The 23,682-nt window shown below is 44.2% G+C and overlaps 1 protein-coding gene and 1 pseudogene across 1 annotated transcript; one reads left to right on the top strand and one right to left on the bottom strand.

The window, feature by feature from the left end:
- Nucleotides 1–5,763: 5,763 nt before the first annotated feature.
- On the bottom strand, nucleotides 5,764–7,417 carry LOC124040850 (C-X-C chemokine receptor type 4-like). Its single transcript, XM_046357952.1, has 2 exons — nucleotides 7,342–7,417; nucleotides 5,764–7,166 (listed from the first exon to the last, which is right to left on the bottom strand). The coding sequence occupies exons 1-2, from the start codon at nucleotides 7,354–7,356 to the stop codon at nucleotides 6,060–6,062; spliced, it is 1,122 nt and encodes a 373-aa protein (XP_046213908.1). The 5' UTR covers nucleotides 7,357–7,417; the 3' UTR covers nucleotides 5,764–6,059.
- Nucleotides 7,418–20,358: 12,941 nt separating this feature from the next.
- LOC124040643 lies at nucleotides 20,359–23,633 on the top strand (annotated as a pseudogene).
- Nucleotides 23,634–23,682: the final 49 nt, after the last annotated feature.

The raw sequence follows: 23,682 nt of genomic DNA, 5'->3' as shown, positions 1-23,682 counted from the left end.
TTAGAGAGTGCAAATGGATACCTGCCTGCAGAGAGTTTAGTTGTCAGTAGACATGAACCTGCTACGAGGCGAACATGTAGAAATTGTCAGTGAATCACATGGTTTTCTAAAATTATTGATTTACCCCAATTCTTTGAGAATCCTGGGGACCTCCTCCACTTCGAAGGTTGGCATCTGGAAGATGGGCTCAATGAGGCAGTAGAGGAACTCAAAGATCCTCAAGAACGCCTTGGTGGAGGGACCCTTGAGTGACTTCACTGACACCATACCAGGAAACCACTTCTCTATCAGGAACTATAGGAGAACAAGGGGGAAAATCACTGTGAGCAAAACAAAGGAGCTGATCTTGGACTATAGGAAACATCGACAGGACTGAAGTGGGTCAAGAGTTTCAAGTTCCTTGGTGTCCACATCAAACTATCATGGTCCGAACACACCAAGACAGTTGTGAAGAGGGCACGACAAAACATCCTTTCCCCCTCAGGGCACTGAAAAGATTTGGAATGGTCCCTGGATCCTCAAAAAGTTCTACAGCTGCACCGAAAAAGTAGTACAGGATCTTGATGGAGAGACTTGAGTAGTTGCGCTCACCTGTGGGAAGGCTAAATGATGATTAACAAAATGTCCAAGAGCATTCTGACTAGTTGCATCACCGCCTGGTAAGGCAACTTCTCGGCATCTGACCGTAAGGCGCTACAGAGGATAGTGCGTACTGGCCAATGCATCACTAGGGCCAAGCTTCCTGCCATCCAGGATACTAGGAGTGTCAGAGGAAGGCCCCCCCCAAAAAAAAGTGTCAAAGACTCCAGTCACCGTTATCTCTGCTACTGTACGGTTAGTGGTACCGGAGCACCAGGTCTAGGACCAAAAAGGCTCCTTAAACAGCTTCTAACCCCAAGCCATAAGACTGCTGACCAACTAAACTAATCAAATGGCCACAGACTATTTACATTTGTTTTTACACCGCTGCTAATAGCTGTTTATTATCTATGCATAGTCACTTTACAAATGACCTCAACTAACCCCCGCACATTGACTCGGTGCCGGTACCCACTGTGTATAGCCTCGTTATTGTTATGTACATTTCTTGTGTTAGATTTTTTTACATTTTGTTTATTTAGTCAATATTTTAATAACTCCATTTCTTGAACTGTGTTGTTGGTTAAGGGCTTGTAAGTAAGCATTTCACTGTAAGGACTACACCTGTTGCATCCAGCGCATGTGACAAACACAACTTTATTTGCCTTGTGCTATGAGGAATTCTGTTTACAAAACATGTATTATGAGTCAGATAGACCAGATAGACCACAGCTGTCTGATACACTGCTGAACAAAGCCCTTATCGTGTAAGGGCCAGGGATCCGGCACTATCTGCACCTCCAAAGGCAGCGTCGCGAGCCATGCCAGCACCACTGGTCCTGATGAATGCTCATCAGATCATTAGGACGCAATCATATGTCCAGTCTACCAAGAGCTTAGTGACTGACTATATCAATTGACAGGCTCTCCATCACATAGTTCGTATTACGTCAAGACAGTAGTCTAGTTGGGCAGTGCAAGAGAGGTCTTCCATGGTCATAGAGCACATACCTATAACAGCCATCTGACATGCCATTCTAAGTTAGTATGTGGGACTTACAGACTTAAAAAAAAAAAACATGTTCTCTCAGATTACCCAGACTGGCTTTTAGGAATGTTCAACTTTCCAAAGGCCAGTTGTTTGTTGTAGTTATACAAATATCCACAAAAGTCTTATCATTGCAAAAACATAGCAGTTATAGCCATTTGAAGCAGCGCCACTGCCGTTCACTTACCCCTGAGGTGTTGCGTCATCCATGCTCATTCGGTTGTTGTGGGCCACCCTCTGAGGGGGTCCCCTAGAACCTACTGCTGGATGCTCGGCTCATCCTTGATCTGAATTAAGACACTAAAAACAGTCCATTTCTTCAAGCCAACCACCATATCTCTGTGCTAATAACCACATGTCCCCGTAGGCCCATTGGTTGACCAAATTCATATCTAGCAAACTCATTCTGAAGGAGCCATACCTTTCATGTTGATAATATTTTTCTAGCTAGTAGTAGCCGTCCAAAGAGAATACTGCCATCTATAGCCCGAGCCGTCGCTCAGTTCTGTTGACAAAGCATTTTCACTTAAATATTCATTTGACAAATTACACTCCTTTACATTATTTACCTTAAAAGTCACTGCATTATAACAGTAAATATTAACTGAAATATAAATGAACAGAATAAACTAATCAGGGAGTGAATCAGGGAGTTGATTCACTACCAAAGACAGAAAAATCGAACCTGACAATAAAGTCCATTGCAGTGACAAAACAATCATAAACCTTTTGAATATTGTCAGTCAAATGAACACTGATGCCACTAAAGTAACAGATTTTCCAAACAATTCACAGGTGCATGGCCCGGGCCAAGAGTCAAAACATTTATTTTGTTTTTTTCCAACCACAAGAGACCTCTCAATGTTCAAAATACACCAGGGAGCATAATTGAGCTAACAGAGGATCAATAGTTTAAAAAAATAAAAATAAATGTGGATAAAAAAAATTCACAAGTGCATACAGGTAACAGCCAAAATAAAGAAAACACCAACAAAGTGACTGAAAGGTGTGTTGGGCCCGAGCTGCCAGAACAGCTTCAATGCGCCAAAGCATAGATTCTACAAGTGGACATAAACCATGCCAGGAAAATGCACCCCAAACACCATAACATAAACTTTGTATCCATCATTTACTCAAGTGTTTCCTTTATTTTGGAAGTTACCGGTTGCCTACAAATGTTGAGGCCGCAATTTGGGTAGCATAGAATGTATGCACACATGACTGTAAGTCGCTTTGGATAAAAGCGTCTGCTAAATGGCATATATTTATTTATTTATATTTATGCGTGCCAAATATACAGTTTGTTGTGTTGTGGCCATAGACATAATCCATAGAAGGGTTTTGGAATCTCACGAAAACGTCTGTAGCGTCTGAACAGTTTGGCCTATAAACTGACCACTCGTTTTGCTCTAAGACTCCCACAAGTGTCACGGGACTCGACTGAAGCTAACTGGTACCTTTTTTTTTTAAAGAATGAAAGTATGGAGGCAGTAAGGTGCCTATCCCCCACTCGCAACCTTCCCCTTACGACATTGGTCTCGTAGGTCGCTTAGTTGACCCATTCCGTTCCGTGTCCCCCCCCAAAAAAAAAAAGGGTTAAATATGTGTAAAAATAAATATACACTACTGTTCAAAAGTTTGGGGTCACTTAGAAAAGTCCTTGTTTTTGAAAGAAAAGCACATTTTTTTTGTCCATTAAAATAACATCAAATTGATCAGAAATACGGTGTAGACCTTGTTAACTGGCCCTAACCAGAATAGAAAGAGGAGTGGGAGGCCCCAGTGCACAACTGAGCAAGAGGACAAGTACATTAGAGTGTCTAGTTTGAGAAACAGAAGCCTCACAAATCCTCAACTGTCAGCTTCATTAAATATTACCCTCGAAAACACCGGTCTCAATGTCAACGGTGAAGAGGTGACTCAGGGAGGCTGGCCTTTTAGGCAGAGTTGGAAAAAAGGCCATGTCTCAGACTGGCCAATAAAAATAAAATATTAAGATGGAGGAACTACTCCCAAGCTTAATTGCACCCACCATAACCCTTCCTCTTACAGACAACTTCTGGTGTAAACCCTGGGCTAAGGCACCTCTCATGTCTCTATTAGAACTCATGATTAATAATACTTAAAGATCAGATATCCAAACCCATCACTGGCATGTCAACTGACCCAAGATCACAGTCAAATGGATTTAGCTGATTTGGTCACTCATCTGTAGATTTATTTGTGCATTTCCCCTGCATGCTTGCGTTCAGTTCATTCAGTATCCCGAATATTTCTGTTAAGTAGGCAAGGATACACATTTTCTTTTCATCACACAGAAATTCAACAAAGTTTTTTAAATATTTTTTTTTTACATCCGTTGCGATTTACAAACAGTTCCTCTCTCAATTCGAAAACTCTTTCCAACATTGCCCTCAAAAACCACCAAGCTTCGGTGTGAAATAGAAGATTGTCATGCTCTGATCTCATTTCTCCACATAGTTTTGCGTGCGCTATGTAGTTCATAATCGAAGTTACCTGCTGCATATCTCCGAGTTCTGCGCTCAACTATTTTGCCGCCAGTTGCTCTCGGTGTATCCATTATAGCTCAGTGGGTGTATCATACAATGCGTTCATATGGCAGAGGGAGACACATTCATAACTAGAGTGCAGAGGCCTGTCTGCCGTCCCGTGATAGATGGAGCTCCCTCTGTGCAAAAGCCACCATTCAATCCCCTGGAATCTGTTTTTCGTCAATATTGCCTCGCAGCACACTGAACATCCCTGAGACAGAAATATATGGCCTTGTGAATAACATCCCCCGACATGTAGCGAGCAAAAGACAATGCATGGGCATCTCGGCCCTCGCAGCGAACATCCGTTTGGAGAGTATATGGTGGGGTATGTTGAGTCATTCAGTCAGAGTTTCCTCCTGATTGCTAGCTATAGCATCAATTCTTAGTTTCACAGTGTTATATGACAAAGGTATTGATGTGAGTTTCTGAGCCTCTGCCTCCCCCCACACGTTGTTTTCACCATATCAGTGGTGGGCGGTCATATCGAAATCTCTGCAATAGTCTGTGGTTTCATAGCGTAGCGTGCCTTGCCATTCACCGTGGTAATGATTCAAGTGCAACTGTCAAGTGCGGCCTTTTCCCACGATCTAAGGACTCTCTCTGGTTGAATTTTAACTTTAAGATTTTTATCATTTTCATTGAGTTTTTTAAGGTTATCCACATTACAATGATTTTGAGAGACAAAGATGATATAATATGGAATTTATATACATATATATATATATATATATATATATATATATATATATATATATATATACAGTGGGGCAAAAAAGTATTTAGTCAGCCACCAATTGTGCAAGTTCTCCAACTTAAAAATATGAGAGAGGCCTGTAATTTTCATTATATGTACACTTCAACTATGACAGACAAAATTAGATAAAAAATCCAGAAAATCACATTGTAGGATTTTTTATGAATTTATTTGCAAATTATGGTGGAAAATAAGTATTTGGTCACCTACAAACAAGCAAGATTACTGTTATGAATCACTCACACCTGGCCCAGTGTCACACGTTGAACATGGCCACCAGAGATGTTTTGGGCTGAATAAGTAATAAAGGCCTAGTGCATACATTTTTGTTTAAAGGCCTAGAAAGGCCTAGTTTTTTTTTTTCCTACTTTTCTTTTGTCTGTATTATTTTTTGGGGGTGATTTATCAGGGGGTGCTGTAGCCCCATCAGCACCCCTACTTCCCGTGGCTATGGTCTGAAACATCAGCCAATTTCATTTTCAATGTGAATGTATGTGTGTGGGTAGGGGGGCAGCAATGCCATGATGATAATAACAGGATGTGACACACATAAATAGCCCCTTACCTGTGTAGGTGGGGGGTATACAGTTCCCATAACAACATCTGGAGAAACAATAAATGTCCACCCCCTCCCCTGCCCAGACACACAGCAGGATGTTTTAAGTGTGCTTGACTGGTCAACCGCACCACAGGGATTTATCTGTTTCACTTTCAAGAACGTAAAGATACACCTCATCTCTCTTTCTCTCTTTTTCTCTCTGACACACACACACACACTGTAACACCACTCAATGAGAGAACCAAGTAAAGATTCATCATGGTTTTGTTTTACATTTTATTACAAACATGTTTGAAGTTTTTTTTAAAGCATACATACATACATACATACATACTTACATACCATAACAACAGTGAATGCTGGCAAAGCAAAGAATATTTACAAAAAAAATCTCAAGACATTAGAAAGAACTGACCAGCAGTCTTACTCCTTACTCTCTCTCTCACACACACACACACACACACACACACACACACACACACACACACACACACACACACACACACACACACACACACACACACACGCACACTCACACTATTAGGCTATAGACTAATATCTTTCTTAGCTGGAGTGCAGACTAGATGACTCTGACTCTGTCGTTGTGGACGTCGTGGCGCCTGTTCGTCTACGCGGGAGAATCTTCAGGCTGGACATGCGTGTAAGTGTGAGGGCCCGGCGAGCAGAACTCTTGAAACCCACTCCCAGGAAGGCATAGAGCAGTGGGTTCAAGCAGCAATGGGCGTACGCCATTGGCTCAGACACCGCTAACCACAACCCCAGGCCTGACTCCAATGTACAGCCCCGTGGGATCAGCTCCAAGCGGAGGAGAGCATCCACTGTGATGCCAATGCAGTACGGCAGCCAGCAGAGGAAGAAACAGAGAACCAAAGCCACAGTGGTCCGCACCGCCCTCCTCTTCTGCCTCTGGCCTCCCAGAGGGCCACGGGTCAGCCTGGACAGGATCACACAGTAACACACCAGTAGAACCAGGCCCGGCACCACCAGCCCCACCAGCACCGTCTGAAGGTGAAACAGGGACACCCACAGTGGGGCGTGCTCTGGCGGATAGAGCCTTGCACACACCATCTCCCCTTCCCCTGCCTCCTGGGTCCGAGCGAACACCATGTCTGGGAAAGCGAGGAGACCAGCCGGCAGCCAGGCACCAGCGTACACATACCTGTGAGCTAGCCGCTGCCGGATGTGTGTGGTGCTGGTGTCCGTGGCTTTGACCACGGCCAGGTAGCGGTCCAGACTGATGAAGGCCAGGATCAGCACGCTGCCATACAGGTTCACCGTGTAGATGACGTGCACGCCGACACATGTGACTGCTCCAAAGCGCCAGTCCCCTAGTGCTGCGTCCACAGCCCAGAAGGGCAGTGCCAGCACGAAGAGCAGGTCGGCGGCGCAGAGGTGCAGCCGGTAGCGGTCCATTAGGCTGAGGCGGGCCTTCCGCTGGCAGCCCAGTACAAACACCACCAGGCCATTCCCGGTGATCCCCAGGGTGAAGATGAAACCGTACACCACCGGGATGAAGACACGCTGCACGCTGGGGCTCAGCAGTTCACGGTCACATGGCTCCTCAAATCCAGCACCGAAATCGCCCAAGCCAGAACCAAAACCGGAAATTGTGTCATTGTAGTCATAATCCGATTCTGGTATCACGAAATGCTACAGAGAGAGAAGGATAATTGAGTACACTTAAAAAATACGATGTGCACAATTTTAAGAACCAATTCTACAATCTGGTTAGTGATTAACATGATAACCAAGACAAATGCCGACAGCCATACAAAGTCCCAGAAAGGTTTTGCTTACAAGGCCTAAATGCTGAAACAAGCCATACCTCGTAGTAGGACATGATGGAGACAGCTATATTTTTGTCTCTCCCTCTGTTCTCTCCTGCCACGTTTGTCTTTCTCTTCTCCAAATGGAGTAAAGTTCTGTACCCGGTGAGGTTAAATAGCTGAGCCTACCCTTCTTCCACCCTTGCTCCGCCCCACACACACACACACACACACACACACACACACACATCTGTGTCCCACTGAAATGCTTTTCCTGTTTTCGAGGTGTCAGGTGCTGAAAGTGTCTCTATCGCAGGATATTTGAGTGTGTGTGTGTGTGTGTGTGTGTGTGTGTGTGTGTGTGTGTGTGTGTGTGTGTGTGTGTGTGTGTGTGTGTGTGTGTGTGTGTGTGTGTGTGTGTGTGTGTGTGTGTGTGTGTGTGTGTGTGTGTGTGTGTGTGTGTGTGTGTGTGCGCGCGTGTGTGTGTGCGCGCCTTTGTTTACAGTTTAGGCCCCTGATGTCAAATCTGTGAGAATAATATTGTTGACAATGGCATGATGATATAATGCTGTTGCTGTCTATTGACAGTCAAACCATAAAGGAGAGGGGAAACGCTATAAACACATTCTCACCGCCCAGCTGTATTGCGTCTGTATAGACGAGGGTACAGCTGCTGTGTGTGAGATCAATTGAGACTGAGGGAGAGCGAGTTTGTGTTTGCACCACTTTGTCCCTTTGACACAGAGCTGAATCAGAACAGTCCTGCATGAGTGGCACCATGAAGAAGTGCACAGGTGTGTGAGAGAATTCTCTGACTTGTGTCATCTGATATGATTATTATTGTGTGTGTGTGTGTGTGTGTGTGTGTGTGTGTGTGTGTGTGTGTGTGTGTGTGTGTGTGTGTGTGTGTGTGTGTGTGTGTGTGTGTGTGTGTGTGTGTGTGTGTGTGTGTGTGTGTGTGTGCGTGTGCGTGTGCGTGTGCGTGTGTGTGTACTATTATTCTCAGATCAGATAGTGTCTCCTCCCGTTCTCCGTTCTGTTAAATACCATGTTCTCCCACAGGTTCTTTGACAATAAATGAACCGTGTGTGTGTGTGTTATAACCGTGTCCATTCATACTCCAGGCGCACGGTGCCATTGCGCATTTTGGACGCTCAGTCTACCCACAGCCTGTGAAGGGTTCAGGTAGATGTGTGTTTAGGGTTGTGGTATAGACAGTGGGTGTGATGTTCGTTATAGGTGAGGCATATCCTGTGCAGACATAGACTCAGACCCAGACAACACTGACGAAGGTGTCACCCCGCCCTTACCACTCTCACACCCTTATACTGTAGGATCTTCATTTGAGCCAGTTTGCTACAGCAGGAAAATACTCCTGCAGCAACAGGAAATGTGAATTGTTATGTGGATGATCATTTATGTTTTGTATGGGTTAATACATTTTGCATCAGGGCAAATAGTCTGACATTTCAAAGTGGAAATTACAAACTTCAGAAGCATTTTTAAACCTTGAATAGACGACACGTTTGAATTTCCTCCTTTGCAAGAAAATTGCCATCGACACAGTGGTCGAATTAAGATGCTAAATCTGTACCCTTCCTCCCTCTCTCCCCTCCCTCCCTCTCTCCCCTCCCTCCCTCCCCTCCCCTCCGTCCCTTCCTCCCTCCCTCTCCCCCTCCCTTCCTCCCTCTCCCCCTCCCTTCCTCCCTCCCTCCCCTCCGTCCCTCCCCTCCCCTCCGTCCCTCCCTCCCTCTCTCCCCCTCCCTTCCTCCCTCCCTCCCCTCCCTCCCTCCCTCCCCTCCCTCCCTCCCTCCCCTCCCTCTCTCCCCTCCCTCCCTCTCTCCCCTCCCTCCCTCCCTCCCTCCCTCCCATCACCAACACTGTATCTCCCTCTCCTCATAGGCCTAATTAAAGACCTCCTGTACTTAGAACTCCCACTCTCATGTAGACTCCAAAAGACTGAAGTGAAAATACCTTTTTTGGGGATTGTTATCAGGCCTTAAGACACGAATATGAACACTACTGCAGCAGAGACTCTTGTAGGCCTACAACGCTTACAGTATATGGGCATGGACTGAATCAGAACACACACACAGGCGAGCAGGTGTTTCTGGTCTAACAGGGTTGCCATGGAGCCTGTTCTAACGACAGCGCTGGTGACCAGCTGGTTTAGCTCCATAGCTTCAGCTGTTTAAAAGACCACCCGTGGGACACACACACATGCACGCATGCACACACACACCAGAACAGGGGAGCAAGAAAATGGGATTTCTGCACATACAGTAAGTCGGATGTTGGTGTAAAATAAAAGATAGTAGAAAGAAACAGTAGGGAACAATAGGTTGGGAACTCACAGTATTGCTGCAGCTGCTGGCCAGCTGAGCCGTTTCAACTTAGAGCCAAGTAGGTTACATGGGAGGGTGGCTCGGTGAGTGACGAGCAGAGTCAGTTTTCCCAGGGCCTCTCAAGCACTTCCCACACACACATGGAAGCAGTAGAAACAGAAGCTGGAAGTTGACTGCCTCTCCCAGCATTAGAACAGAGCTTCCTGGAGGAGAGAGGGAGGAAGAGGATGAGGAAGAGCGAAGAAAACAGAAAGAAGAGAGGAGAAGACAAGTCAACACTCCCTAACATGTAACCATTCCCGAATCAGTCACCCCTCAGCCACATACACGGATGCACGCACGGTCACACACACACACACGGATGCACAAGGCATACCCCACATCCAAAATGTACCACTTCCCAAACCCCATGCAGCTGCTAATGTGTCAGGGGTTTGGTGACACACACACACACACACACACACACACACACACACACACACACACACACACACACACACACACACACACACACACACACACACACACACACACACACACACACACACACACACACACACACACACACACACATTATTCTCCTCTAGTCATGGAGTATTCATAACAGGAAGGACTTCCTCCCTCTCTATTTGGGAAAAGCAAACAGCTGGAAAGATCTCTCACACGGACACTCCTGTACACATGCAGACACGTACACGCATAAACACCTGTAAAGATATGTATATCCAGCTTTGAAACAGACACAAATGCCCTCAATTTTAATCGCTCATTCTTCTCATCACTCATCTCCTCTATTTTCCTCTCTCCTTCTAACCCCCAGCACCACTCTAGTGATGGTCTAAACGCTTGGGGGTGTGGGGGGGGGGGGTGTAATAGTCTACTGCCTACAGAATGTTAACTCCTCCGTCAATGCAAGACAGACTTTCCTGTTGGTGAGACTCTGAACAATCCTGGGAAATTCAGACGGAGATGGGCTACATCTTAAAGGGGATAGTACACCATTTTGGCAATGAAGCCCATATTGAACGCAGAGACATACAAAATAGTATCCACACGTTCATCTGACCCTGGGGAAGTACACTGAATAAAAAAAAATGTAAAAATGCAACATGCAATTGTGTTCGTTGTCCGTAGCTTATGCCTGTCCATACCATAACTCCACCACCACCATGGGGCACTCTGTAAGCAACATTGACATCAGGAAACCGCTTGCCCAAATGAAGCCATCCATGCTGTCTGCCATCTGCCCGGTACAGTTGAAACCGGGATTCATCCGTGAAGACCACACTTCTCCACTGTGCCAGTGGACATTGAAGGTGAGAATTTGCCCACTGAAGTCAGTTACGAAGCCGAACTGCAGTCAGGTCAAGACCCTGGTGAGAATGACGAGCACACAGATGAGCTTCCATGAGATGGTTTCTGGCAGTTTGTGCAGAATTTTTGTTGGTTGTGCAAACCCACCTTTTCATCAGCTGCTTGGCTCGCTGGTCTCAGACGATCCCGCAGAAGAAGAAGCCGACTGTGGAGGTCCTGGGCTGGAATGGTTACACGTGGTCTGCGGTTGTGAGGCCGGTTGGACGTACTGCCAAATTCTCTAAAACGACGTTGGAGGCAGCTTATGGTAGACAAAATTAACATTTCATTCTCTGTCAACCTCTCTGATGGACATTCCTGCAGTCAGCATGCACACTCTTTCAAAACTTGAGAGATTGTGTTGTGTGACAAAACTGCACGCATGACTGTAAGTCGCTTTGGATAAAAGCGTCTGCTAAATGGCATATATTATTATTATTATTATTATTATTAGTGGCCTTTTATTGTCTCCAGCACAAGGTGCAGCTGTGTAATAATCATGCTGTTTAATCAGCTTCTTGATATGCCATACATGTCAGCTGGATATATTGCCTTATCAAAGGAGGAAGGCTCACTAAGAGGGATGTAGACAACTCCAAATTTGAGAGAAATAAGCTTTTTGTGAGTATGGGAAATTTCTGGGATCTTTCAATTCAGCTCATAAAACACTTTACATGGGGCTCCTTAACAGCTTCTACACCCAAACCATAAGACTAATGAACAGCTAATCAAATGGCTACCTGGACTATTTGCGCTGCTGCTACTCTCAGTTTATTATTTATGCATAGTCACTTTACCTACATGTACATATTTCTGTGCCCCACACATTGATTCTGTACCGGTACCCCCTTGCTACTGTTATTTTATTGTTGCTATTTAATTTTACATTTTTGTATTTTTTTACTTCAGTTTATTTTAGTAAATACTTTAACACTTATTTTTCTTAAAAATGCATTGTTGGTTAAAGGCTTGTACGTTACCATTTCACTGTACGTTCTACACTTGTTGTAGTCGACGCATGTGACAAATAACATTTTTATTTCATTTGATATATTTTTGTTCTGTATAGATTAAGGACCTCATTGCCAAAATCCCATACCATCTCTTTAGTGGTATAAACGGGCTTCTTCTTCTTTATCTGCTCTGGTGTGAAAACACTGGCCATGTGAATACAGATATAAAGGACATCACGCTGCTTGCTCAGCAAGTACTACTGCTCATGTTTCTTGGCCCAAGAAAGTCTCTTCTTCTTACTGCTGTCCTTTAGTAGTGGTTTCTTTGCAGCAATTCGAACATAAAGGCCTGATTCAAGCAGTCTCCTCTGAACAGTTCAAGTTGAGATGTGTCTTTTACTTGAACTCTGTGAAACATTTATTTGGCCTGCAATCTGAGGTGCAGTTAATTGCTGAATTCTGAAGCTGGTAACTCTAATGAACTTATCCTCTGCAGCAGAGGTAACTCTTGGTCTTCCTTTCCTGTGGCGGTCCTCATGAGAGCCAGTTTCATCATAGCACTGTCATTTCTCTTTGCTTATTTGAGCTGTTCTTGCCATAATATGGACTTGGTCTTTAACCAAGTAGGGCTACTACATCCTGATTCAGCTCACACCAGGCTTGAACCCAGGACCTCTGACTTGCTTGCACGTGACCTGGAGCATCTTTCCAGTCGATACCACACAATACACTAGCTATTTGCTGGTGCAAGTGGGGACACTTCAGTCTGAAGAGTAAGTTTCACACATCCCCATGTGCTTCACACACAAGCAAACACCTGGTAGGCATCCACCTTATTGCTTATCACCAGTCCTGTGTTTCAGATGAGTCTATATAAAGGGAGACAAAACCAGAGGTACATCCCAACAGTCCAAAGTGGCTCATTGTCTACTCTCCTTTACCAGCGCTCAGTGCACCAATGTGAAAAAGCTGGATAGGTGAATGGCAGGCAGAGTATGGGAGTAATGGATTACAACAACAAAAAAACGGTAACTGTAATCTGTTACATTACCAGCAAAAATATTTTCATCAGATTACAGATACTTTTGAAAAACTATATGATTACTTCGAGGATTACTTTTAAATTCAGAAAGGAGGTTTGCAGATTTCTTTTCGACATGTCTCTGTTTTCTCAATGGTATTCAAATCAGCATTGAAAAAAGGCGCAAATTTAAGTTTGTTCCATCCTGAGCGAGTTTTACCACAAAATCAAAGTCCACTATGACGACACGCCAATTGGGTTTGATGGCGCGTGGGAAAAGAGCAGAAATAGGCTTTTGTAGGATACAGTCCAAGCTATGTCTTCCAATGGTACGATTGCTGCCGTCATCCAATGGTTATCTAAGTTGAATAAACGCTTGGAGGTAAGGATGACAGCAGTGGTGTAGACTACGGCAATAAGGATATCACTTATTATTGTTACCTACAGTACATGATGCATTGATGTGAATCACACTTGCGCTCTCTTATTTCGCTATTTCAGCATTACGGATTGTGTTTGTTGTGGATGGCTGATCACAAATCTAAAATGTGTATTTGAACCAAATAATGGTTGAATTGAAGAAGTTTAAGCTGCCTATCAATCATTGTTTTTGAATCCAGTGTAAAGCCAGTGAAAAATGCACTCTTGCAACAGAGTCGGCTGGCAGATCCCAGCCTACGGACTAAAAGCGGGGCTTTTATTGCTCAATCTAATTCCATCATGGACACATGTTCAAACTCATACACTTTTGATAGCCTTAAAGGGGCAATCTGTAGTTGCTACATCCATTTTTGATATATATCCAGTGATTCATGATGAATAGAACTTAAAAATGCCTCATAAGCTTAGTTCAAATGTCACACTACAGGAGAACCCAAAATATAAGCTTGTTTTCCCCCAATGTTTGTAAACATTGTAAATGTAAACAAACACGGTATAGCCTCATAACATGGTTACAACAATACATGTTGATATCATGGATGGTCAGTCCTTGCATCAATAGCTCTGTCTATTAATCTGAGTGATTACATTTCTCCAGGCCGAACGCTCAGCTTTTTACCAAAACAGATGTGGGGCAACCATTTTGTTATTGTTTCATCTTTGGATTTGCCCTTTAAACAGCTGTATATTATCAAGATGTCAAAGACTGACCAACAAAAATATAAACAATAGGCCTATTGCAAAGGCAGCATAATGGCATTCATTCTTCACATGTAAATAGCACTTTTCAGTAGTGCTCAAAACATGCCTTTCCATGAGCGCAGCATTTATTTTTCAACTCGATTCCATACACCCAATCAGTCCTCCATGACATCAAAATCATAAACAGCAGAGTAGGGCTGGCTGTTAAATTCTTAGTTTTGGTGTTATGCTCAGGTAAAACAATTAGTCTATTCTATACTTCCATAATTCCAAGTCTTATTCTTGAAGATAAATTGAAGAGAAATTCTGATAGACTTTGGTTTTTAATGTAAAAAATATAATTGAATTGTATATGTAGTAGAAAGAGATGGGTGAGATGAAGCCTACATAACCAACCCATAAAAGTAAAATGTAACACCTATATATTGCCAGATATGTAAACTTTGGTTCGATGTGGTTCGATTGGTAACATACGTTTTGGTCGTCTTCTAATGCCTCTCAAGGGGAAAGTAATCTAAAAGTAACTGAATGTAATCTGATTACATTACTGAGTTTGGGTAATCCAAAAATTGTTACTGATTACAATTTTGGACAGGTAACTAGTAACTGTAACAGATTACATTTAGAAAGTAACCCAACCCTGATGGCAGGTGATAAGCGATCACCATGTTGCTCTCACCTGTCAGATAAGAGTAGACTACTGTGTACTCTCTGGGGGAGAGATGAGAGAGAAAGGCACTTTGCCAGGGAGGACTGACAAGCTATGGTCCTTGTCCTTCCGCTGAGGAAGACCATGAAAACAGACAGTTTTGTTTGGATGTTAAATGACGAGACAGAGGTATTGATTCGAGAAACCAGTCTTTTTCAGTACGTTGCAATTACATCCGGGTATCCCAAGCACACTAGTTGCAGTAATTAACATTTACCAACAGATGGCATTACCGTGCCATCTTACACCCATGACAAGGTTTTACAAAACCAACACGCAAATATAATAATGCTGCATTTGAGAACCTGCTCTATCAGTTAAACATCTACCTCTAGTGGCGAAACCGCAGAACTTGTACCCCACCATCACTCTGGAAGTAGCTCCTACCTGTAAAGCTCTATGGTTTTACACAATGTTGCTCCTACAAGGAGAAAGGGGGTTGTTCATATTTCAATAACACATTTGATTGGCTAGAATATTTCAGGCTTTCACACGTTGTCAAGATACAACGATGGGATTGGTCAACTGTGTCGCCCCAAACGTCACATGGTCATTGTTTTCGCGCGAAAAGTGCACTTTCTCACTTTCTCTTCCTGCGTGCAAGTTCGTCAAAGGAAGACGAAAGAGATTTTAGAAACATTTTTATATTTCAGTGTTAATCCAGTGAAAAGATGGATCTTGCACAGACGACTCAGGAAAATGCGGGACAGATGGTGAAAGACGAGTTGGCAGAGAAATGCCAGAAGCTTTTCCAGGCTTTCTTAGAAGAGTGAGTGACATTGTGTTATTGTTCTTCTTGGAACCTAACGTTAGCTGACTGGTAGATTTATAGCTAGCTAGATAATAGCTATTGGATATCTAGCAAAACATTAACATAGAGAGACAACAATGTAATGTCTAGATTAAACATATATATTTATTAGTACCAGTCAAAAGTTTGGACCTGCTCATTCAAGGGTTTCTCTTTATATTCCACATTGTAGAATAATAGTGATGACATCACAACTTTTAAATAACACATATGGACTCATGTAGTAACCAAAAAAGTGTTAAACAAATCAAAATATATTCTCTCAACCAGCTTCGTGAGGTAGACACCTGGAATGCTTTCTTGCTTGGCCCAAGAAAGTCTCTTCTTCTTACTGGTGTCCTTGTAGTAGTGGTTTCTTTGCTGCAATTCGAACATAAAGGCCTGATTCATGCAGTCTGCTCTGAACAGTTGATGTTGAGATATGTCTGTTACTTGAACACTGTGAAACATTTATTTGGCCTGCAGTCTGAGGTGCAGGTAATTGCTGATTTCTGAAGCTGGTAACTCAAATGAACGTATCCTCTGCAGCAGAGGTAACTCTGGGTCTTTCTGTGGCGGTCCTCATGAGAGCCAGTTTCATCATAGCGCTTGATGGTTTTTGCGACTGCACTTGAAGAAACTTTCAAAGTTCTTGAAATGTTCTGTATTGACTGACCTTCATGTCTTAAAATATTGATGTACTGGATTTGGTCTTTTACCAAGTAGGGCTATCTGTATACCACCCCTACCTTGTCACAATACAACTGATTGTCTCAATCGCATTAAGGAAAGAAATTCCACAAATGTACTTTTAACAAGGCACACCTGTTAATTGAAAAGCATTCCAGGTGACTACCTCGTGAGAAAATGCCAAGTGTGCAAAGCTGTCATCAAGGCAAAAGGGGTGGCTACTTTGAATGAATCTCAAATATAAATATTTTGATTTGTTTAACACTTTTTTGGTTACTACTTGATTCCATATTTGTTATTTCATAGTTTTGATGTCTTCACTATTATTATAGAATGCAGAAAATAGTCTAAATAAACAAAAACACCAAAACTGTGTGTGTGTGTGTGTGTGTGTGTGTGTGTGTGTGTGTGTGTGTGTGTGTGTGTGTGTGTGTGTGTGTGTGTGTGTGTGTGTGTGTGTGTGTGTGTGTGTGTGTGTGTGTGTGTGTGTGTGTGTGTGTGTTTTTTTAAAGTAACTTAGTCTGGCTTTAAACTTATTCTTAAAAGTTGTAGCAGTAGAAAGTACATGGATTCAATTTTGAAATTCACACCATCATTAAGTTTGCCAATGACACAACAGTGGTAGGCCTGATCACCGACAACGACGAGACAGTCTATAGGGAGGAGGTCAGAGACCTGGCCGTGTGGTGCCAGGACAACAACCTCTCCCTCAACGTGATCAAGACAAAGTTGATGATTGTGGACTACAGGAAAAGGATGACCAAACACGCCTCCATTCTCATCGAAGGGGCTGTAGTGGAGCAGGTTGAGAGCTTCAAGTTCCTTGGTGTCCACATCACCAGCAAACTAACATGGTCCAAGCACACCAAAACAGTCCTGAAGAGGGCATGACATAGCCTATTCCCCCTCAGGAGACTGAAAAGATTTGGCATGGGTCCCCAGATCCTTAAAAGGTTCTACAGCTGCACCATCGAGAGCATCCTGACGGATTGCATCACTGCCTGACTCCAGCCACTCTAGTCATAGACTGTTCTCTCTGCTACCGCACGGCAAGCTGTACCAGAGCGCCAAGTCTAGGTCCAAGAGGCTTCTTAACAGCTTCTACCCCCAAGCCATAAGACTCCTGAACATCTAATCAAATGGCTACCCAGACTATTTGCATTGCCCCCGTCTTTTACGCTGCTGCTACTCTCTGTTTATTATCTATGCATAGTCACTTTAATAACTCAACCTACATATTACCTCAATTACCTCGACTAACTGGTACCCCCGCACATGGACTCTGTACCAGTGCTCCCTGTATATAACCTCGCTATTGTTTAGTTACTGCTGCTCTTTAATTATTTGTTACTTTTTTTCTTATTTTTAATTACATTTTGTGTTCATTTTTTCTTAACTGCATTGTTGGTTAAGGGCTTGTAAGTAAGCATTTCACTGTAACCTGTTGTATTTGGCGCGTGTGACAAATTGGGTAGTGCATCGTCAGTTCCTCTTCTCATGTTAGTCATTTTATACCTAAGACAGCTATTTATAACTTGTCAGAAATGCCCAAATGAACTAGCCCATGTCAGTTAACGTTTTTCCATTTAGGTTTTTAGCCCATAGATATTGTAATTTATTTTGTCACTCATATCACATTAGACATGGCAAAATGTATAGAATTGCAAGATTAGCTTTAAAACGGCAAAATTCTCTCCACCAACGAGGGGTGTGAACAGCTTGTGCCATGAACAGTGCTTATTCCCATAGAAATAGATGTGGGGCTTGGGTGGGAGAAATAGATGTGGGACTTGGGTGGGGCGCGCGGGATGTTCCCCAGTGCTGGAAGTGCCCCCCCCCCCCCCCCACCTCGCATCTTTAAACGCTTTTGGAACTGTTAAAACCTAGCAAGCTAGCTAGCTAGCTAACAAGCACGTTGAAGTTGGTTAAGATGTGCACACAGTCGGTATAGCCTCATACAGTTCTCTGCTGCCAATGACTGGAGTGAACTACAAAAATCTATGAAACTGGAAACACTTATCTCCCTCACTAGCTTTAAGCACCAGCTGTCAGAGCAGCTCACAGATCACTGCACCTGTACATAGCCTATCTATAATTTAGCCCAAACAACTACCTCTTCCCCTACTGTATTTATTTAATTTGCTCCTTTGCACCCCATTATTTCTATTTCTACTTTGCACATTCTTCCATTGCAAATCTACCATTCCAGTGTTTTACTTGCTATATTGTATTTACTTCGCCACCATGTCCTTTTTTTGCCTTTACCTCCCTTATCTCACCTCATTTGCTCACATTGTATATAGACTTATTTTTCTACTGTATTATTGATTGTATGTTTGTTTTACTCCTTGTGTAACTCTGTGTTGTTGTATGTGTCGAACTGCTTTGCTTTATCTTGGCCAGGTCGCAATTGTAAATGAGAACTTGTTCTCAACTTGCCTACCTGGTTAAATAAAGATGAAATAAAAAAAATACGAGTCCTCTAATAGCTTTATACATCAGGTATACATGAAAATGGCATGCATACGAGTAATACAACTGTTTGTGTGTGTGTGTGTGTGTGTGTGTGTGTGTGTGTGTGTGTGTGTGTGTGTGTGTGTGTGTGTGTGTGTGTGTGTGTGTGTGTGTGTGTGTGTGTGTGTGTGTGTGTGTGTGTGTGTGTGTGTGTGTGTGTGTGTGTGTGTGTGTGTGTGTGTGTGTGTGTGTGTGTGTGTGTGTGTGTGTGTGTGTGTGTGTGTGTGTGTGTGTGTGTGTGTGTGTAGGTAATGACGAGGTGAAGCGTGGCATCCTGCTGATGTTGTTCGGGGGTGTTCCCAAAACCACCATGGAGGGAACATCTCTCAGAGGAGATGTGAACGTCTGCATCGTAGGAGACCCCTCGACCGCCAAGAGCCCGTTCCTCAAGTAAGACCCCTACACACTATACACTCCTATGTCAAAAATCCCTCCACCCTATAGCTCACACAACCACATACTTGCACACTACACCCCTATTAAATTTACACAATGCATGTCTAACCCTCACACAAAATCACCTCCACATCTCCCTATACCCACCAGTGGTGATTGTAGATCTCAAAACAAAGCCACTGCACAACACAACACAACACTAAACAATACCTTAATTGCACTATAACGGCGACAAGCGGTGCCCACAAATGTGTTAGGGCCTACAGTCTGTCCCAACAGCAGAGCTTTCTTTTCAGCACAGACCTTGTCTGGCAGGGCAACGGTTCATTCAGCCTCTGCCTTTTAAAACAACATGGCTGACTATGTCCCTGGCCAATGACATTGTTCATTCAGCCCTTTACTGCCTTTTAAAACAGCACAGACCTTGTCTGGCAGGGCAACGGTTCATTCAGCCTCGTTTACTGCCTTTTAAAACAACATGGCTGACTATGTCCCTGGCCAATGACATCGTTCATGCAGCCTCATTTACTGCCTTTTAAAACCACATGGCTGACTATGTCTCTGGCCAATGACATTGTTCATGCAGCCTCGTTTACTGCTTTTAAAACAACATGGCTGACTATGTCCCTGGCCAATGACATCGTTCATGCAGCCTCGTTTACTGCCTTTTAAAACAACATGGCTGACTATGTCCCTGGCCAATGACATCGTTCATGCAGCCTCGTTTACTGCCTTTTAAAACCACATGGCTGACTTATGTCCCTGGCCAATGACATCGTTCATGCAGCAGCATGGAAGACATTTTAAGACACACCTTTGTTGTGCGCGGCGGCGGTCCTTCGTTGGCAAATGTTGTCATCAAAAAGATTTACAATTCCCGAGTTGGATGGCTGTTCAAAACGTATTTTCCCAGTCTTGACTTCCCAGTCGCAATGCTTGCGGTTAGCCACTGTCACCGATTTCTTCCAAACCACTCATTGTTGAATTTGCAATTTCCAACTTGTAGTGTAATGTCCTAATGTTTATGTCCAACGGCCGATGAGCACCAATGCGTGTTATATTTTCTCTTCATATGACGAGGATTAAAAAGGACTTGCCAGTAGACTTGATTCACGATGATGACTGCTAGCGAAGAAATAAGTGGAAATAAGATGTTGCCACGATGAGTCCAATCAAAGCTACTGTACATTCATGTATTTATATATCGTTTGATTTATTTTTTTGCTAAAAATGTGGGTCCCAAAACCCGGTGGGGCTCTGCGCCACCTGCCCTGAATGGCGGGTCGCCACTGATACCCGCTGTCTCCCCCCTCTCTCAAGAGAGAGAGAGAGAGAGAACATTTGTGTGTATGTGAAGCATGGTGTGTGTATAATTACTAATGGAAATGTGTGTGTGTAGGTGACAGACTATGCCATAGCCAGGCGTATCGTGGATCTGCACTCTCGCATTGAGAACTCAGTAGACAGACTCTACTCAATTCAATTCAAGGGCTTTATTGGCATGGGAAACATGTGTTAACATTTCCAAAGCAAGTGAGGTAGACAACATACAAAGTGAATACCACTCTCTGGATGAGATCAGAAGATACCTGCTCCTCGCCCGACAGTTCAAACCCAAGGTAAGTGCTGTGTGTGTGTGTTAAGGATTTCCACACTGAGTATATTTACATGCACTCTAATAATTAGATATTAAGCTGATTTATGGCATTAGTCATGTAAACACCTTACTCTGATTATCATATGATCCATTTTGCATCATCATCATCATGATGTGCCATTAAACCCCTACAACTCATCCAGAACGCCGCAGCCCGTCTGGTGTTCAACATTCCCAAGTTCTCTCACGTCACCCCGCTCCTCCGCTCTCCACTGGCTTCCAGTTGAAGCTCGCATCCGCTACAAGACCATGGTGCTTGCCTACGGAGCTGTGAGGGGAACGGCACCTCAGTACCTCCAGGCTCTGATCAGGCCCTACACCCAAACAAGGGCACTGCGTTCATCCACCTCTGGCCTGCTCGCCTCCCTACCACTGAGGAAGTACAGTTCCCACTCAGCCCAGTCAAAACTGTTCGCTGCTCTGGCCCCCCCAATGGTGGAACAAACTCCCTCACGACGCCAGGACAGCGGAGTCAATCACCACCTTCCGGAGACACCTGAAACCCCACCTCTTTAAGGAATACCTAGGATAGGATAAAGTAATCCTTCTCACCCCCCCCCCCCCCTTAAAAGAATTAGATGCACTATTGTAAAGTGGCTGTTCCACTGGATGTCATAAGGTGAACGCACCAATTTGTAAGTCGCTCTGGATAAGAGCGTCTGCTAAATGACTTAAATGTAAATGTAAATGATGTGGCCGGTGACCGGTCATAATTGAAGTAGGCATACGGCGATTTAAAAACACCACGATTTTTAAGCAATCTTTTCGCAATGTTAGGACGTGTAAACACCTTAATAGGAGATCCAGCGGTGTGTTGGACCTGCGGTGTGCTAGCATGTGCTGGCGTGTGCTAGCGTGGGCTATCGTGTGCTAGCGTGTGTTAGTGTGTGCTAGCGTGTGCTGGCGTGTGCTGGCGCGAGCTTCTCATTCGCGCCAGTGAAGTGAGTTCGCAAAATGTAGCCTGGTTTCAGATCCGTCCATGTAACTGTTTTAATTGAAGTATTATATTAATCTGAGTATTCACAATAAATCGTACTATTGAATGCATGTAAACATATCCCATGTCTGTGTTTCCGTGTTTCTGTGCTGTGATAGGGCTTATGCCCAATTCCAATGGAGTAGGACTGATGCGGCTGAATTTGTGTTGGTGCGTAGATCTCTGGTGAGTCTGAGGAGTTCCTCGTGGAGCAGTACAAACTGCTGCGTCAGCGCGACGGCTCTGGAGGCGTGGCCATGTCGGCCTGGCGAATCACGGTGCGGCAGCTGGAGAGCATGATCCGCCTCTCTGAGGGCATGGCCCGCATGCACTGCTGCGACGAGGTTAGAGGTCACACAACCTATACCCAACGTACCAAGAACTTAGGCGCACACCGCTCTCAACCTGCGTTTCGTTGTTTGGTCCTGAAGGATTGATCAAGTTTGCTCTGTCGGTTTGTCATAGATTGCGTGCTAATAAAGTGTGTAGGGTGTTCTGTGTGTGTTATTTGTTGTACCCGGCAGGTCCAGCCTAAGCACGTGAAGGAGGCATTCCGCCTGCTGAATAAGTCCATCATCAGAGTGGAGACGCCTGACGTCAATCTAGAACAGGAGATGGAGGAGGAGGAGGGAGAGAACGGTACACAAACACTCGCACAACCACTAGTACTACTGCCGCTTTACTCCAGATATTTACATGTACTGAAACGTCTCCGTCTCTCTGCAGGTCGTGACGTTCCCAACGGAGTGAATGGCGTAAACGGCCTGGTTAACGAGCACGCCGATAGAATGAACGGCCACTCCGACGGAACTAACCGCGGCACCAGTCGACGGACACACCGACGTTGTGAGCGGCCACTCTGACCCCAAGCCGCCGCCGCTGCGTCTGACCTTCCCAGAGTACCGCCGCATCTCCAGCCTGCTGGTGCTGCATCTCCGCAGGGCCGAGGAGGGTAAAGGCACCCGAAACGCACACATTCTACATGTGGGCCGTGTGTTACGCAGCGGTTAACTGTTTGCCTGTGTGCGCAGCCGAGGAGGAAGAGGAGTTGAAGAAGAGTGCCGTAATCAACTGGTATCTGAAGGAGATGGAGTCAGAGATTGACTCAGAGGAGGAACTGATCCACAAGAAGAGCCTGATAGAGAAAGTCCTGCACAGACTAGTGCACCACGTGAGAACACACGAACACACCCATTGCTGCGTTGAGTCGGAGTAATAACACCTTTACAAACCTTTAATGTCCAACAGACTTTACTATTACTGTTTTTCTTCTCTCCTCTCCATCTCTAGGATCATATCCTGATAGAGCTGTCTCGGGGGAGGCTGAACGGGTCAGAGGCGGAGGCACAGGAAGAGGTTCTGGTCGTCAACCTCAACTACACTCTGGAAGGACTAGACTCATCCCCTCCAACTCCCTCCCTAGCACTTTCCCCCTCCTTCTCAATCGCCTCTTTCTAGAACTTTTACGTTGGACTCCAATTCAAGACTCCGTGAAGTTGTTTTTTGTTGAATGTTGGTCAGCGTAATTACATGCACAACATTTGTCATGTTTTAATTGTATTGCTGCTTTATAGAGTTTTTAAACGACTCTACCCTGTTTTAAGCCTTTTATTTTGTATTGTTGTAGCCAGGTGAATAATGTAAATATGTTGCTCTGATTTCTCCAGAGCGTTAACTGGCGTATGGCTGTTTGTGGGTCTCCTCAGTTAACATGATGTTAATCCTGACTAGCATGGTTTTACCTCCCATGTTAAATGTATGTGTAAAAGAATACACACAAATTAAAGTCTACCCTTTTGATGCATATGTTTTGTATAAAACGAAACAAAAAATGAAATAACTGTTGTAAGCAT

This window comes from Oncorhynchus gorbuscha, linkage group LG08 (genome assembly GCF_021184085.1).
Source record: "Oncorhynchus gorbuscha isolate QuinsamMale2020 ecotype Even-year linkage group LG08, OgorEven_v1.0, whole genome shotgun sequence".
Taxonomy (NCBI): domain Eukaryota; kingdom Metazoa; phylum Chordata; class Actinopteri; order Salmoniformes; family Salmonidae; genus Oncorhynchus; species Oncorhynchus gorbuscha.
Note: the sequence above shows the minus strand (reverse complement) of the source record. Positions and strands in the feature narration are given on the sequence as shown.